The sequence below is a fragment of the Phaenicophaeus curvirostris genome, chromosome 21 (genome assembly GCF_032191515.1).
Source record: "Phaenicophaeus curvirostris isolate KB17595 chromosome 21, BPBGC_Pcur_1.0, whole genome shotgun sequence".
Taxonomy (NCBI): domain Eukaryota; kingdom Metazoa; phylum Chordata; class Aves; order Cuculiformes; family Cuculidae; genus Phaenicophaeus; species Phaenicophaeus curvirostris.
In genome coordinates, this window is record NC_091412.1 from 10,917,451 (window position 1) to 10,935,165 (window position 17,715).

A 17,715-nucleotide genomic window follows, 5' to 3' on the forward strand; every position below is an offset into this window, starting at 1 on the left:
TAGTGAGAGAACCTGTGTGGGAGCTTTTGTAGCAAAGGTTAGAAGAATCATGGAAGGAAAACAGTGAAATCGGAGGTAGTGTGAGATCTGGGAATCCAAACTGGCGAGAGGGAATGCAGAGGCGTGGGGAAAATGCCAAAATAAGGATTTACTAGCACCGCAAAAAGAAGGAAAACATAACAGCAAACATTTTAACTTCTTAACCAGGCTTTGGCTATGGCAGGTACCAAATACAGACATCAGCCCCAGTAGGGGGAATCTTTTCCCCGCTTGTTCTCACCTTCTTCTAGCCCATTTTTGGAAGGTTTGTTTCACATAATTCTGGTATTGGCGTCAGAGAAGTCGTTCCTGTTGAACAGCCCTCATGCTCTCGACTGCCACTGTCTGTAATTTCTCTATATAGGGAGGGTAGAGAAGCCAGGGTAGGTATTGCTCTGCGTTACTGAGGAGGGCCGTTTTGCTTGGGGAAGTGACGGTGATGTTTTTTTTTAATGTGATAAAATCTCTCTTTCAGTAGAACCCTGCACTGGGAAGTAAGTGGTCAAGGAAACAATTGCTGCACTGGACTAATCTTGTCTGTAACAGCTCAGGGGAATATAAGAATAATTCCAGATATGAAACAGAACAGTGACAGGCCATTTCGGCTACTGAACAGAGCAACGTTCACTGTATGTAGTTTTGCATGGCCAGGTGCCTAGGTAGTTTTTCTGACACGCAGTAACTGGTTTGTAGTAGAGTTGAAAATTCAAATTTGGCTATTCCAAGAAGATAGAAGGAGCTGTCCCCTAACAGGAATTCTTAAAATACCTGGAATTCAGGGTGGCTTTTATTCCCCAGTCAGTGGCAGGATATCTGTGGCTGTGGGGTGTATGGAGAGGTCGTAGGTCTGAATAGTGCATTTATGGATGGCATGGTTGTTGTAAAGCTCTGTAATTGCACTTAAACCAGTGTTTACCAGATTATTTTTATCATATTCATAGTCGGAATTTTTGTGCAGTAACACGTGCAAGGTGATTTCCTTTGTCTTGATTAGTGAGCTGCTCTAGGATTCAATAATAATGATTTCGTTATGCAGTAATTTGAAGAACTTCCTGTAGTTACCATGGGAGCGATCAGCATTTTCTATTGCTCGATCTCTAAACCAAGTATCTTTGAGGCAAAAATGAGGAAGTCTTTCTATATAACATCTCTTGGTAGGTTTGTAAAGTCTTCCGTGTGATTGTTTCGTGCTAATGGCCATGAAACAGCATCCGCAGCAACTTGACTTTTCCAAGCCCGCTGGGACTGAAGTGGAACATCGACACAATTCGTGGCAATAAACACAAACATAAATTCAGGCTTCTTGGAACTGTCTTGACACATTGCAACTAGTGGAAACCAGTCTTGAACTTAATTGTTGTCGGCTCACACCTACATTCAGTATAAATAGAGAGGTTCGTCTCTTCCTCTCACAGCAGGGCTCTGCACCAAGGACTTGCTGTTAGTCAAAGTCTTCTCCTGGGCTGCTTGGGGAGTTTGCTGCTGGGCTTTGCCATCAGAACTGTCCAAAAAGAACAGCGAGGTTTACTAACTTACCTTGGAAAAATGGAACTGCAAATTGAATGTATTCCTACAGGAGAAATCATCCGCGTGGTCAGTCGCAATGGAGAACGCAAGACTGTAAGCCTGGTTTTTATTGTTCTCTTTTCCCTTGCAGCGTTACAAGATAACCAGCTTGGCCACTGCTGCGCTGAGCTGAGAAATGCCAGGGCAAAACCAGGAAGCTTCTGCAAGGCTGACTGGTCACAGCAGTATTGTGGACTGAATTAATAGCAGTAAATGTTAATATTAAGTGACTGGGAGTTCAGAAAGTGATTAAAGTGCATTTCCTGCAGAAGCACTTCAGGGTACAAACACTGGTATGACCTGCAGTTGGTGCATTGGCCCGGCTGTATTCAGTCCATCCAAATTCTGGAAGCATTTTCAAACTACAAGGAAGGGGCGAGCGCTTTGAAGAGAGTATTTTGATCCTCTTCAGTATCAGTTGTGTATATTGTCACTGGATTCCTGCCCCGAATGTCGTAGGAAGCCTCACACATCAGAAATGCAGTGGTAGAGGAACACATGACTGGACCATTATTGATACCTTGAGGAACCAGGTGTTTTGTTAACTTGTGATTTTTTTTGTTTGAGTTCAGGGTTTGTTTGTAAGCAAGTTGAAAACTTGTGGGCTGATTATTTCTTGTTTGATGTGGGAGATGTAGATGGTTAGGAAAGGACTCTTCTAGGATTCAGTTTCAGTACTTGGAAGGAATGACTGTTCTGTATGTTCTCCTATAGAGTATTTTCCTGCCTGGACTTTAAAAGAGTCTAAAGAGGAGGAACTGTGTACAAACTCTTTAAAACGTTCCTTATGTTTACAGGTACCTAAATGCTGCTGTGAATTTATGTCATAGGTACTTGGACAGTGTTAGCGTCTTCGGCTCTGGTAGCAGGTTGCCCAGGCAGGGCTGTCTTGTGCTGAAGTTCACCTCTGTGCACATCCCTCCTGTTTCCCAGCATTGTCTCTCCAGTCAGTCACCCAAAACTCGCTCAGAACATCAGCCAGGTCACTTACCATTTACTTCAGAGAACCTGAGCTCTCTGCCTTGTCAGAGATGGGGCAATTCTGGGATTCTTTGGTTTCCAGGAATGCTTCTGACTTACCGGTAGGGACAGTAGAGGACACTGGCTGGGCTGAATTGTCTTTTCCAGAGGGAACTGCTCCTTTAAACTTCATCCTGAATAGCAAGTGCCAGGATCCTGGGGAGACAGCAGAGGGAGAAAAGCTGTTAGTTTAGCTTTCTAAGAAGTTTTAGATCCTCATTAGCAGTCTTTAAACTGTAATTTGCTCCTTGAGAACAGCAGCCCGAGTTTGTTGAGGGAGAGACGTAGTTTCTGCTGTGCTTTAACCCAAGCAGTGGCTTCCAGGTGAAGAACTGGCAGGAACACAGAGCGTGGAGCTTTCCTGCTCCAGCCCAGTGTGCCTCAGTCTAGCACGATTCAATCCTGTGCAGGATTCCCTGTGGATCCTGGCGTTCTGCACGTGAGACGAGCCTAGATGGGTGTTGCACCAGGGAACCTGCCTGGGCTTCAGGGATAGGTTTGGTCTTGACTGGGGGATCTCCAGGGCTGAACTCTGCCTGGAGAGCTGAGTTGTTAGTGATTCCCTGGAACGGGAGGTGGGGAGGGGATGGCTAAGCACTGCCCGTGTTCCTCGTTCACCTGTGGAGCACCTGGAATTGTAAAGAATAGGGATGTGAACTGCTTTGGTGGGGGTTATGGGCAGGATCTCTGAATTAGAGAGTGGTTTGGGTGGAAGGGACCACGAAGGTCATCCATTTCCACCCCCTGCCATGGGCAGGGACACCTCCCACTGGATCAGGCGCTCCAAGCCCCATCCAGCCTGGCCTTGAACCCCTCCAGGGATGGGGCAGCCACCCCTGCTCTGGGCAACCTGGGCCAGGGCCTCCCCACCCTCATGAGTTCTGGGCCCCTCCCCACAAGAAGGATGTTGAGGCTCTGGAGCGAGTCCAGAGAAGAGCAACGAAGCTGGTGAAAGGGCTGGAGAACAGGCCTGATGAGGAGCGGCTGAGAGAGCTGGGGGTGTTTAGCCTGGAGAAGAGGAGGCTGAGGGGAGACCTCATTGCTCTCTGCAACTCCCTGAAAGGAGGTTGTGGAGAGGAGGGAGCTGGGCTCTTCTCCCAAGGGACAGGGGACAGGACGAGAGGGAATGGCCTCAAGCTCTGCCAGGGGCGGGTCAGGCTGGACATCAGGAAAAAATACTTCACAGAAAGGGTCATTGGGCACTGGCAGAGGCTGCCCAGGGAGGGGCTTGAGTCCCCTTCCCTGGAGGGGTTTAAGGGACGGGTGGATGAGGCGCTGAGGGACATGGGTTAGTGATTGATGGGAATGGTTGGACTCGATGATCCGGTGGGTCTTTTCCAACCTGGTGATTCTGTGATTCTATGATCGCGAAGAATTTCTTCCTAAGATCTCATCTGAACGGCGCCCTTCCCCTTTACAGCCGGTCCCCTCGTCCTGTCCCCCCACCCCCCGCTCCAGAGCCCCTCCCCGGCCTTCCCGCAGCCCCTCGGCCCCGGGGGCTGCTCCGCGCTCTGTCCCAGGGGCCGCCCCGGTCCCGCCCCGGCGCTGACGGCAGGTGAGGGCGGCCCCGGCCCCACTCCGCATGCCCGGCGCTCGGACATGCTCATTAGCGGCCGGGCTGCCGGGAGCCGCGTCCCGCGGGAGGTGAGCGGGGCTGGGGCGGGGCGGGACTGCTGCCCGCCGGCACCGGGACCCCGGGACCTGTGCCCGGTAGCCCCCGGGGAGGCGGTGCCCGGTAGCCCCGGAGGTGATGCTCGGTGGCGATGCTCGGTAGCCCCGGGTAGGCGATCCCCGGTGGCCCCGGTAGCGATGTCCAGTGGCCCCGGAGAGGAGATGCCCATTAGTGGTGCCCGGTAACGATGCCCGGTGGCCCTGGGGAGGTGATGCTCAGTAGCCCCGGTGGCCCCAGGGAGGTGATGCCCGGTAGCCCCGGTGGCCCCAGGGAGGTGATGCCCGGTGGCCCCGGTGGCAATGCCCGGTGGCCCTGGTAGCGATGCCCGGTAGCCCTGGTGGTGATGCCCATTAGTGATACCCGGTAGCCCCGGTAACGATGCCCAGTAGACCCGGGGAGGTGATGCTCGGTAGCCCCAGTGGCCCTGGGGAGGCAATGCCTGGTGGCCCCGGTGGCAATGCCCGGTGGCCCTGGTAGTGATGCCCAGTAGTGATGCCTGGTGGCCCCAGGGAGGCGATGCCCGGTAGCCCCAGAGGTGATGCCTGGTAGCGATGTGTTTCTGTACGTGCCCTGTTCCAGAGCAGACCCCCTTTCAGTGTGCAACCATAAGTTTTACATGTCCCCGTGCTGTTCTGTGCTCCCTGTTTCTGTACAAACCCGTTTCTCTGCATACCCTGTTCCCCAGCAGATCCCATTTCTGTGCGTATCCCGCGGGTTTTGGACGTCCCTGTGCTGCTGAGGGCTTGCCGGTGATGCTCCTGCAGGCAGCACTTCCATTTGTGCTGGAGGAATCCTTCCTTCTTGGCACAGGTGCCCGAAAGCACTTCAAGAGGAAACGCGGTGGTTTTAGTCCTTCCTCGTGAGTGGACGTGCTGTCAAACACGCCGCTTAAGTCTTACTAAGACCTGAAAATGGGTCTGAAATGGTACCTTCGCCTTGCGCCTGTTCTCAGCATGAAGGTGAATTGGATTTTTTATGAACAGGGAGGTCTCTGGTCCAGCCTAGGCTGTTTGCCTTCACTGCTGTGAGCACTAGAATGGGTTCTCTAAAGCTGCTTGAAACTTTTAACATTACAGCCTGCAGAAGCTGAAGCCTCCCAAGCTGACTTCTCCCACTTAGCCCACAGGTCCCTATAGTCACACTACTCTCTGTTCCTGTTTTTCCCCTTTCTGATACACCTGGAGTGAATTGCTTTAAGTGGCACTGGTTTCTGGAAGGAATCTGACTGCGCTGAGTGAATGTCTCGTTCTGGGAACTCCACCTTTCTGAGTAAGCTGGCTTGATCTGTGTTCTCATGTTTGGGTGGATTGCAGAGGAAAAATGATTCTGAGATCCAGTACAGAAATGGTTCTGGTGTTTATTCTCTCTGTGACTGTTGTTCGAGGCTGAAAGCTTCTGCAGAACTGCTTGTAGGTGGCAGCTGCCTTCTTTTAGGAAGTAGCAAAGGAGACAGGTTGGTGGGACAAGCCTGAAAGCAGAACCACATTTTGGAGTCTTGAGAAGAAAGTAATTTGTGTTTCATCTCCTTTTGTAGCAACAGACAATTACGGCTGTCAGCACCTTCTTTCAGCTCTTTCAGGAACTGCCTCAGGCTTGCAGAACTGATGAGTTCTGAATCTTTACTGTAGGCTCTGATGTGGCAGCCGTGGTCAAAACAATCCCGGATTTTCGGTGTTGATACTGGGTATGACCGTGGGTTTTAGGGAGGGGCTGTCTAAACATAAATCTTGCTTCTTCTTCTGCCTGGTGGGGACCAGTGGAGTGCCAGACTGTACGCGTGCGATCTCAGGGTATTGTGGTATAAAGGATCCGAATCATAATCCACTCAGGGGATGAGAAACCCCCCGTGTGACTCGGGATCCAGTGTGCAGCTTCTTTTCTCTTCTGCATAAATAACAGCAAAGAAACTTGTGATTTACAGTACGTGCTCAGAATTTATAACACCTGCAAGAGAAATGAGATAGATTCTGACAAAATTGTTCAACTCGAGTAGAAGACTTTTTTCTTTCTTGTTTTTAATTTGCTGCAAGACCACTGGAGGAAGGACAGGAAAAACTGGGGACCGAGAAAGCTTAATGACAGATGGTATTTCTTTCTACAAATTAGCTCAAACTGTGCGGATTCCTTCATGTAAAGGTAAAATAGCCTTGTTCTATCCAGACATTTCCTATTATCCATAGTTTCGTTGCTGATAGGACCTGGCTTTATGTTGGGAGCTGCACAATGCAGGTTGCACTGCCACTGTCCGTGTGGAGAATCCACACCCTGTGCAGGAAGGACTGACCACAGCAGCTGCCCACGGAGCGAGGGATGAGCTGGAGCGAGGGATGAGCCGCAGCTGCCCTGCGTTCCAGCCCGTTGCCCCCTCCCTCGGCCCAGTGCTCTCACCTGGTGGTTTGAATAGTTCCAGCAGGCAGGATGCTGAGGAGCGCCAGGCTGGATGGAGCACTTTGTCTTCCAGATGGAAGGAGTAACTGGTAAGGACCCTTCACAGGGTGCTTTCAGGTAACTGTTGCCTTCTGCAGGATGTATTTATGTTTGGGAAACTGCGATGTGTTCCTGGTGCTGCAGAGAGCTTGAAATACAGCAGGTTTTCCTAAAGGTGGTGTGTCCTACTGCCCTTGGGGAGGGATGCATTTGTAACTAAGTCACTTGCCATTTCATACAAGCTAAAGAACTGTATCTAAAAGCATATTCGTTTGTTGCTAAAATGTTGCTGTGGGGAAAACTGCTTAGGCTTCGCTGTATGGATGGCAGTCAAACGTGGTTAACTTTCAGAGCTGATCCCAGCTAGAACTTTTGCGTAGGCAAAACAAGTAGGTGATTTGTCTGGAGCAGTTTCCTAGCTCAGCTCACTGTGTGTGTGAACATCTCCGCCTGCGCAAAGAATACGATGGCGCAGGAAGGAATGGCTGGGGTCAGGTGGGGATCGCTCTGTTGGTAGCAGCAGCGCTTTGTGTTGGCATAAAGTGACTGCAATTACAGCATGTTTGTCTTCATCAAGGGCTTTACTGTGTTGTATTCGGCTTTACTGCTTTATAACCAACCTGTGGGTGATGTGGTTGGCTCTGACTGCGATTACTATCCCTGACTTCAGCAGAAATTGTACCTCTAACCGCCCATCGTCTTTTCGAGTGGATGGGGTTTGCATGGGTTGTCTTTCCCTGAGACTGTGGCACAGTTCTGTTTCTGCCCGGAGGGACCACTTCTGCTGTGCCTCTGCCTGGGTTGAGTGATTTCTCTGCTGGAAAATATCCTGCTGGGCATTTTCTGCCCTCCCCTGCATACTTAGCTCTGTGCTGGCGCATTAGTAGGGCAGGAGGCCAGCTCTTCCCAGAAAGCATTAATGAAGATATAAGCAAGCCGTATAAGTTAATGTGAAAGGCTAACAAAGCTTGTTATGTCAGAAGGTTCTGAGTGGATACATCTCAAGTAATTTGTTGCAAGGGAGTCGTGTTCTGTGGAGGTGGAAGGTCTTGTATTCCGTAAAGCTCTGCCCTGTGTTATTTAAGTGCTCCAAGGAGCAGCAGGGCCGGTAAGTTTTCTGTTTCATATATATCCTCAGTGTAGTCCTCTGTTAAATTCCTGTCCTGGGAGGCAATAAAGGTTGGTATTTAGAACTCCTGTGACATTCACAAATACAGGGATAGCTCTCCCTGGCAGCCTTTCCTTTAGGGGAGCACTCGGTCACGTGCGGATGACCGGCTGTTCCTCGCTGGGACACTTGCAGCCTTTTAGCCGGTACGGTGACCTTGGTCCGGCTCGGCCACCGCCCTTCCCGTCATTCAGCAGCTGGTGATAAACGGACATGGATTTTTAGCACTTGGCAACACCTTTGGAGCGCTGCAGCGTTGGCCTTGGGGGCAGTGAGGTCCTGGGGCTGCACCCAGCAGCATGCTCTTATTGGAAAGCTGTTACCAGCAGGGCAGTGTTGGTGTCGGAGGACGTTATGTCATGATGCGTTCTCATTCTTGCCAGGAAATGAGACTCTATGAATGACAAAAAAATCTTCTGTCCCTACTGCCCTGAACAGATCTGCTCTTTTTCTTTCTCCCTAGAAGAACTTTCTAAAATCGCTGCCGGGCAGAGACACGTATGGACAAAAACACAGTTGTGGCTGAGCTCAGCCTGCTGCTGAGTTGCAGGCGGGACTTTATAAGCCGCAGCTGCTTTAAGAGGCTGAGCCTTCAGATTGTGATTTCAGTGATTGCTTTTGGAGGCACGTTCCTGATAAAAGTTTACCAGGGGTGTTTTTCTCCATGTTTCCTTATAGTGTTCGTATGTCTGACCAGAGTTTTTCCCTTCACAAAAGCCACAGAGAGGGTGTCCTGTGAGTGAGCCAGCACATGCTGAAGCTGGAGAACAGCCTTTGGGGGGGGTTTAGGACTTCAGGGAAACCTTTATGCCTCAGCTGAGGCTGCTTTTCATTAATTAGAGTGATGGGTGCCTCCTGCCAGCTGACTATCACCGGGTGTATTTAGCCATTTCACTAATGAAGAGGAGGATTATTGAAGGAGCTGTAATTCAGCTGGAGAGCAGTGTTTGTCGGGGGATTTTGCTGAGCTTACAGTTGCATTTTTCCTTCATTACCATATCCTCAATATTTTATGGCTGTCTTTATGTCTGTTTTTGTTACCACCTGCTACCTGGTCTGGACTGGATGTTCCCATCCAAGGAAGAATCAGATCTACTTCAGAGTTATAATGGCAAAGTGAGAACAGAAAAGAGGGTAAGCTCAGCTCTCACTGTGCTCATTGTTCCTAGCTGCAGGGTCTGGGTAAGTCGGGGTCCGGTTGTATAATGAGGAGATAGCGATCTGTTTAGCTTTGTAGAAAATTGAATTCCACTGAAACCATATAGCTGGAACCGTACAAGTAGGAGGAAAGCTATTTTCCCTCCTGAAATATGTCTTTGTATAGAGTTGCGAGCTGGGGTTTTGAATCTCGCTAACAGTAACTAATAAATTGTACATTATACAGCCCACACTGAGTCATTGTTTATCGAGGGAAGTAGCTTTCAGCAGCCAGGCTTGTTTGCTAGCTTTAATAACAAAAATATGCAGTTCCGCGCATTAGAAGGCAGCGCTCTATAATCTACATGTGTCCGTTTTTTTGTTTTTAAACATATTTACCACAGCACACAGTGCTGTGTTTAAGTCCTGTTTCTGTAGTTTGGTGTTTGATGTGTCTGATGGTGCAGGTTAGGGAAGAGTATTGCACAAAACTATTGTGGTTTTTCTTTCCTAAGGAGGTTTTATTGAACCTTGCAAATTAGAGACCAGAAAGCCTTGTTCTCTGTCCACGCATCTTTTTGTTTTAAATAACAGGTTGTCTTGTACTCTTAGGATTTGGAATCTGTTCAGAATTGCCTCTTCTGCATCTTGGGAGGGAAAGCCACACCTTTGCACCAGGAAGCCAGGAATTCTCTCTCTGACAGAGCTGGAACTTAGACAGCAAAACAGATGTTTCTGTTGCCTTATTTTAAATGAGCACTGAAGGTCAGTTGTGAGTCTTTTCTTGACTGTTTATCTGCTGGTTTTTGTTAACACATTGTTCCAGGTAGCTTTCCTACCCACTCATGACATCTACTAAGATGATACCAGCTGGGGTTTGTGTACCTGATTGTTCTTTAGTGTTCTGAGTTTGTAAAGGGCAGGGATGCCAGAAAGATAAGTAGAGACCATAAAGGGGTGGGACACCAAAATGGTGGTGGGAGGTCAGCGAGGAAAGTAGAGGCCGAGATAAAGGGAAGGTTGGAAAAGTTTGAGGAGATTAAAAAGGCTTGTGAGGCCAAAATAAGCCTGTATCGTAGATCTATCGTAGGTTGCACCCTCCTTCTTGGCTTTGCACCCTCCTTAAGTACTAGATTCACGGTGTTTCCTAGAGCTGAGGAAAATTAAAGCTCAGCCTTATAAAATAAATTAGGGACAGTGCCTGTGTCCTAGCTCTCATTAGTTCAGTTGGTGCTTAGTTTCAGCACTTAGAATTTTGGTTTCCAACAAGAAGCATTTCTTTAAACTGTTTGAAGTCTTGGTTGTTGCAGAAGTCCAGATGAGCAGTGGTGTGCTGTCAGTCAGGTGTCCTTTAAGATCACCAGGAAGATGTCTTCTCGATTTGTAGAAGAAGCAGTGCTCTCCTGCCTGCTTTTGCAGGCGCTGGAGAAAGCCAGGAGCAATTTGGGATAGTAGAAGGGATAATTTATGCAGTGTTATGAGATATTTCTAAAACAGAGTCCTTAGAACATTGAAGAGAATTGTGGTGACGTAATCATGCAAGCACAGTATCTTTTCCTTTTGCTTTATATGATGAAAGAGTCCATGGGTTGATGGTTATGGGCTGCTTATATATTTGGGTAAAGCTTTCAGAAGTTGCCAATCTGATTTGAGGTAATTGGGTCCTGATAGAAGGAAGAAGTGTAAAGGAAAGGAGAGGAAGAGGATAGAAGTGTCAGATGAGTTGCTCTTGCCAGAGGCTGCTGCAGGCAGCACCCATCTCAAAGCCTTCCTCTGCTGTGTCGGTGAGAGCTCTGGAGCAGCGTGTCCGGCGCTGAGCCTGGCAGGTGCTGGGGGTGAGGATTTGTGTGTGTCCTGGTCATGAGGGCACCATGTGAAGAGGAAATGTTGCAAGAGATGTGGAGCTCTGTATGCAAACAACTTGCAGAGCGAAAGGGGGTGTTTGATCTCTTGTTCTGAACTGAAACCTGACGGGTTGCCAAGTGTCTGTTTCTGCTCTGAGGGTTCCGTATCTCAGTGGGGACGCAGGGGAACTCCATCCAACCTTAAGCCCTGGATATATTTACCTGGCAGCTGCTGCTATCCAAACCACTTTCTCAGTTTGCAATGGGAGGGAAATTCCTCAAAGCAGCTCCGTGTAGGATGAGAATGTGAACTATGTCCCGGCTGAAGTCCATGGAACTCAAAAGCTGCGCTCATGTAACTGTTTACTTTTTTCTAGAGGCCTTGGTTAAGGTGGGTGTTTGCTACAGAATGTGTTTTTGCTGAAATACCAGTTATTTGCCATCAGAAAGGATGTGAAAGGATCACATTGCCACCTGAGTGGAGGTGAGGAGTGGAAGAAACTCAGTGTTGCTGCAGGTTGAGTGCACATGTCTGTAAAGAAATCTTCTCCGAGCATTGTACAAGCAGGCCATTGCTTTCCAAGGAAAGTAAATTCAGGTAAAACAGTCTAAAAGTACTTGTCAGCTTGGTGCCTGACCTGCTGTTTGAGCAGTGAATTTCTCTAGCTGAGCTCTTTGGTGCTGTGCTGAACTCTGGAAAGTGCTTTTCAGGCCACACTTGCCCTGGCCCCAAACCAAATTATCTTAATTGCAAACCACTTATCTGAAGTGATGGTTAGTCAACACAAATGTGACACAGTGCTTGTTAGAGTAGAAAAATCAATCAGTGTTTAGTCTGGGCTGGATTGAGATTTTCAGGTTGATAGGGATGGGAGGAAGGTTTGTTGGCCAGAGGGGTCCAGCCGAGCGCTGCTGTTGGGTTGGTTGTGCTCCCTGTGGGGCAGATAAACCTCTGCTGCTCCCCAGAGCTGTGCCTTTGGTGGAAGGAGGCTCGGAGAGCCAGTGCCGTGTGCGCCAGGGGGAGGGCACCCTGCCCGGCTGGGGATGCAGGGATACCAGTTTTCACGCTGCTTTGCAGCAGGTGTGAAAGTTCGAAGGACTTTTGGGCCCTGTGGGACTCGAGGTGCGTGTGTAGGGTAGTAGGGCAAGGTTACTGTGTAGTATCTGAGCGTGATGTTGTGATTGACACGGAAGGGGTGAGGGAGAAGGAATTCCTTTTGCTGCCAAAAGCTTTCGTGCGAGAGTTTGGAGCTGGACCTGTGCCCTTTCTTGACACATGCAGGTTCCTGCAGTTGGTGGTTGCTATTGCTGTTGCCACCAGCAGTGGCACCCAAGTAAATGATATTATGAACGCCATTCTGCAACAGAAACTCCAAGAGACTATTTCTAGATGGAACTGAAGCTCCATGTGATTTAGCGGGCTGTAGCCTCACTGCGAGGGCAGAAAGAAACCAAAAGTGGTTGGAACTGGGATTCTTTAGCACATGGTTGCTAACACAGTAGCTGGGTTAAACTGTTTTGGAGCATTACTCCTTTTTGATACCATATAAGCACACTTGTTAAAGAGGCTTCATAACAGCCTAAAAAAGCTTGGCAGTTGTCAGTGCAATCCCAACGTTTTAGATGCTTTATTGATTCTCTTGCACCAAGAAATATCCTGGCAAAAGATAATTAATGAAACAACTTCAGAATGTGTGTACTGAACACGCAGGCTGTCATCCAGCAGGTGAACACTGGGTTAGCACTGGGATTAGTGGAGTTTGGGATAGTGAGGTTCAGCTTTGCGGGGCAGGGCAGTACCTGCCTGGAGCTGCTCCTGTGACCCATCAGCTGTTTCAGGAATTCTCCAGAATGTGGAATTTGTCAGATCACCAGACAAGCGTGTGCTGCCTTTGTGCTGCCTTTCACAGGCACCAGGAATCCCGAGAATGCAAAGGACTCTGAAATTCCAGTTCTGTGCGCCCGCCCTTCTCCTCCTGCTCTGGGGGCCGGTGGCAGCAGGAAAAGAGGTCAGGCCTGAAATACAAATTCAAAGAGGAGGAATTTGTGAATATATAGGAGATAATACTCATCACTCGCTGTACTTTGCCACTCCCCCTGCATTGTGGAAAGTCTCATTAAAGTCAGCCGTTCCGCCCTGGCCGTCTGAACCGTACGTACATGCACAAATGCCAGATTCTCTTCATTCCAGCTTGCTGACTTCAAGAAGGACTTGCTCTGACAAGCTCGAAATGACGGCTGGCAGCTTTGTCTGCAACTCAAAGGCTTTATCTCTCTCAGACACCCTTCCTAACATTTCCCACACACACTGCTCGGCTGGTAGGAGCTGCTGTATGCTCAGGACGCCATCAGGCGCTTATGAATAAAGCCGTATGTTGTGTAACTCCTTAGAACGGGGAAGGAAGACTTCACAGGGCAGCTGGCTTTGGGCCCACAGGAGAGCTTGCTCTCCTTGCACTTCAGCCTCCTTATTTGGGGAGTGGTGGGGAGAGTCGGCTCAGGCTTTTGATTCACCCCACCAAGAGCTGGTGTTCTTTCCTTCCCAATATTCTACTGTCCAGCTTCATCTCCCGCTTTGACTGTTTCCATCAGCTGATGGTGTGTTCACCTCCAGCTTCCGCAGCGTATTCCTGCAGTTCATCCCCTTGGCCTCTCTCTTTCCTCTCTGAACTGAACTCCCACCCTGGTATCCCTTCACTTCTTCTCCACTGCCCCATGGCAGGCACAAGTTGTTTGACTTTTAGGAGAGTTATTGCTCCACCAGCAGCTTCTCCTTCTCTGATCTTGCCTCCTAGTGTTATTGCTTCACTGCTGCTTCAGCTCAGTGAAGGATGCCAACTGCGTCTACCTGCAGGGTTTTTCTGCATGTGCTTTTAAGCTGTCTACTTATACCGTGTATGCAATCTTTCACTTAGAATATTTATGTTCCCTGACCTTTCTCAATCAATTGATGAACTCAGCCTTCAATAAATGCTTTCCTGGAGTGGAATCTATTTGCAAGATGCACTAATGGCTCTAGAGAGCATCTGTGCCAGGAACTGCAAGATGGCCAAGCTCTTCTTTGGATGTTGTTTTTGTTTCAATATACGTATTAGAGCAGGTATATTTTTACATTCATATAATATTTAACATGTGAAATTGAGATAACTTTAAGCTTGATGCAGTAAGGCATGCACTCGGATATAACGATTTATATTATTTTATTTATTTTAATAAGTTGTCATTATGGTTGTGACATGGTTCTGCTTTAAAAGGGTAACGTCAGCGTATTCGCTTCAGAGCAGCTTGTGAGTGTTACTTTAGGTTGTGGAGGATATGAACTTGTATATACTCTTCTAAAAATTGTAAAATCTACCAGTATCACGTCTGCCCTGCCTCACAGGCTGCACAACTGGCTGTACGTAGACAAAACTTTTTCTTTGGTTTGATTTTTGAGGGCTGTTTTCACAGGGAATGTGCCCTTGACTTACAACCGTGTGACTAGTGATGTTGAGCAGAGAAGGGAGTCTCGGCTCCAAATCTTCTCTCCTAACCATGGGACTGTGCTTTCTGGACATTCTGTGAAAAAGATTGATGAAACAAAAGCTCTCAGTTCCCCTTATCTTGCTTAATGTGTGCAAAGGGCACGCAGCTCTGAGGCAGTGATAGGAGAGCGCTGTAATCAGTGTTGTGGTGAGGATTTTGAACGAGAAGCCAGCACGAAGAAGTCCACGTTAACATTTAACCTCGGTGTCTCATTTATCCTGGAGCAAGTGTAATTTAAAGTGGCACCTCTATAATTGATGAAGTATCTTTTTACCATTTGTTTAATTACCAGTTTCAATGTCTAGAAAGCAGTGGATCAATAATTTACCGTGATGAACTTCCCTCTGGTTTTCTAGGTCAGCTGTACAAACGTTACCTTCTGAAACAAACCCTCAAGTTTTGATGCTTTTCTTTTTCCTTAGGTGGTTTAAAAGCACTTAAGCTTTTTTCCTGCCACGGGTGTGCTCCGACACAACCGAAGCTGATGGCAGAGCTCCCACAGACCTCGGTGCAGCAGGGTTGATCCGGGGCTTGCCCTTTGTGCTGTATCAACTCTCATCTTTTTGCAGTCTACTCTCTTTATTGCGGAGTGGCTGAGGCTGGGCTCATGCTGTTGCTACGATAGCAAATGGTGCTGCCTAGGCGAGACCTCAGAGCTGTTAGAACAGAGAATTTAAGCAAAGGAAACCAAGCTACTGCCTGCATTTTGTGTGCATTTCTTACGTTACACTCTCTGATAACATACGCTGCTTTTTTGTGGGAGATACCTGTTCTTAAGGCTCTCGGATCCTTCTTTCAGGGAGGAGCACAGATTCCTTCATGGCCCTGGATCACTCACTTTCCCCAAAGGAACCTAGAGAATGTCTGTCACATCAGAGGAAATAGTGCTTACTTCCCGATGGGATGAGACGTCTGACAGTTCCTGTCGTCATCCTGGCTGCTGTGGACAGCAGCGTTCGCTCAGACAGCATCAGAACAAAAAATCAAGAGATACCTGACTTCCATGAGATCTCCAAATCTGTGAACTTGTAGCATGATGAGGCCTTAGGTGGAAAGGACTGTGACCCATGTGCTGGTGGCCTCAAGGCTGAAGGACACCTTTCACTTTTTTGAGGATGCTCCTTGTCTGCAGCAGCACAAGTGGATGCTTCCCCTTTCCTGTCCCTTAGGGGAGTCGGTCCTCATCTCCCAATGCTGAGGGACACTTGGTATTTCTGGTTATGTCGCAACTGTCACAACCAGCTGGTTATTCCCAAGTAACAGGAGCTGTGGGAATTCCTTCAGAATCTCTTGTTGGAGTTGGTGATCGTGGCCCAGGAGGAGGTTTTGTTTATGTGGTAGACGTAAAGGGTCGGTAGAGAGATTGCTAAGTTTACCTCAGCAGGATTTGCACAGGTTTTCAACCCCCCCATGTAGGACCATGAATAAATTGGAGAGAGGGAAAGGCAGGATTTGGCCCTAGCCACACCTGGGGGGGAATGATTCTGTTCTCTGCATCAGCCTATGTTTGTCCAGATGTGGAACACGCATTCCTGAGAACCACAAAGGAACGGGCTCCTTGATTATTCTTTAGTGTGTGCTTTGTCTTTGGTTTTGATTAAATCTGTCCCTGATAGCGCAGAAAATCTTGGAAGTGCTGTGAGCAGGATGATGTGGTTCTGAGAGAGAGACCACGTCTGGGAGATGAGATATTCCTTAAACTTCAAAGGGTGGGTACTAAGTCGCAAGCCAATTTTTTATTTTTTTTAACATCGATGTGGTTACGTCTTCTTTCACTTTAAGGTTTTTTTTAAATGTAGTTTGGACTCAATAGGAGTGTCACTTTATAGAATGTTGGAAAACAATAAATATTTGGGTCATTTGATGAGCGCAAGCTGCTGCTGGGAGGTGTGGGAAGTCCTTCTGAAGCGATGTCTGTGTTTTCCAGGCATCCCAGAACACTCTTGCCAACATGATGCCAACTCATCGTTCCCTGTTTGCTGTTAACTATAATATAACTATTTTAGGGTAAAAATGTTTGCGATTCACAAAGGCGTTAAAGACAGTGTTCACTGTGGGATCTTCGGGGCGCAGTCAGACCAGTCAGAAGGAGATTACCCCAGACAATACCCTTCATCTGGTGGCTTTTACTCTCCTTTTCCGAAGCAACAGAATAGGCAGGGGAAAGGGAAGCAGTTCAGACATGAGCCAGCTGCAATATCATCTGCCCACGTGCTCCTGCGGCTGCCAGGCCTGGCTCTGACTCGCTGCCAGGGAGCCAGGCTCTGTCTGCTTCGCTTTCGTCTGCTTTTGGAAGCTGCTCGGGCCGTTTCTTTTTAACATAATCTGGGATTCCTGCAGATCACTGGGTATCCCTGTGGGTCATGGTCGAGTTTTACTGCACATTGTTGTTGAAACCCTTCCCTTAAAGATTTTGTAGAGGGCTTATGCCGTCACAATAAATGTAAAATGCTCTTTGTTCCCTAACAAAGACGGGTTTGAAAGAAGCTCAGCACCATATGGTTCATCCTAATGATTTTATTAGAACTTATTTATAACTTTTCACCATCCCAAAATAACTGCCTGCCTTAGGCCAGCAAAGTCAGTTTGGGACTGAGGAGAAAAAGGGTTGGAAGTAAAATTGTGCCTGTAAACTCTACACTTCTAAATCATCAAATTAAAAACTGCTCTGCTTGTTTGAGGGCCTGAACCGTTGTGCCCTCTCTCTGGGCTCACAGAACTTGGCTCCGCTTGGTGGTTTATAGTTTGCTCACAGCGTTGCTAAGTTTGTTTGAAAAAGAGTCACACCCAGAAATAAAATAAGACCTTATTTCTCCCGGGTATCACCTGCTTCTGGCATCGGGATGAAGTGTCGCAAGAATCCATGCAGATCGATGTTCTGGTCTTTTTTCTTTAAGGAACCCATAAGAACAAACCTGTGACCGAGGCCACCGTGCCAGTACAAAATGTTGCTCATAGCAACGTTTCTCTAAATCCGGGGTACAGATTATGCTGGTGTATAGATCTTTGTGCTGCTGCAAGCTTTCCATGCTAGGGGTTTTGTGATTACGCCAACAGGAGTGGGGAGCAGGAGTCGTTCTGGGGTGCCACTCTGCAAGCTATTTTATTTAAAAAAAAAAAAAAGACAAACCAACAATTTCAGGAAATATATTCCATGTGGGATCCTCTCTTCTGTGCTTTTCAGGAAAGTTTTAGCCATTTGGCCTTTAGTTTTCTGACACTGGAATCTTGAATATCCTGAAATAACCCAGGCAATACCTGTGCTCCACTCTCCACACAGACAAGTTCATGGTTTTGACAGCAAGGAAAGAATTCTA

The 17,715-nt window shown here is 48.0% G+C and overlaps 1 protein-coding gene across 2 annotated transcripts in view; it reads left to right on the top strand.

The window, feature by feature from the left end:
* The first annotated feature begins 1,482 nt into the window (after positions 1-1,482).
* Positions 1,483-17,715, top strand: part of MYO1C (myosin IC) — a 49,867-nt gene continuing 33,634 nt past the window's right edge. Inside the window, exon 1 of one of the 2 annotated variants that reach the window (XM_069874100.1) lies at positions 1,483-1,659. In XM_069874100.1, the coding sequence (XP_069730201.1) occupies positions 1,585-1,659 (75 nt within the window). In that variant the 5' untranslated portion in view covers positions 1,483-1,584. Of the gene's footprint in view, positions 1,660-11,171; positions 11,265-17,715 lie in introns of those variants that run through there. The other variant, XM_069874098.1, reaches the window with a different exon arrangement.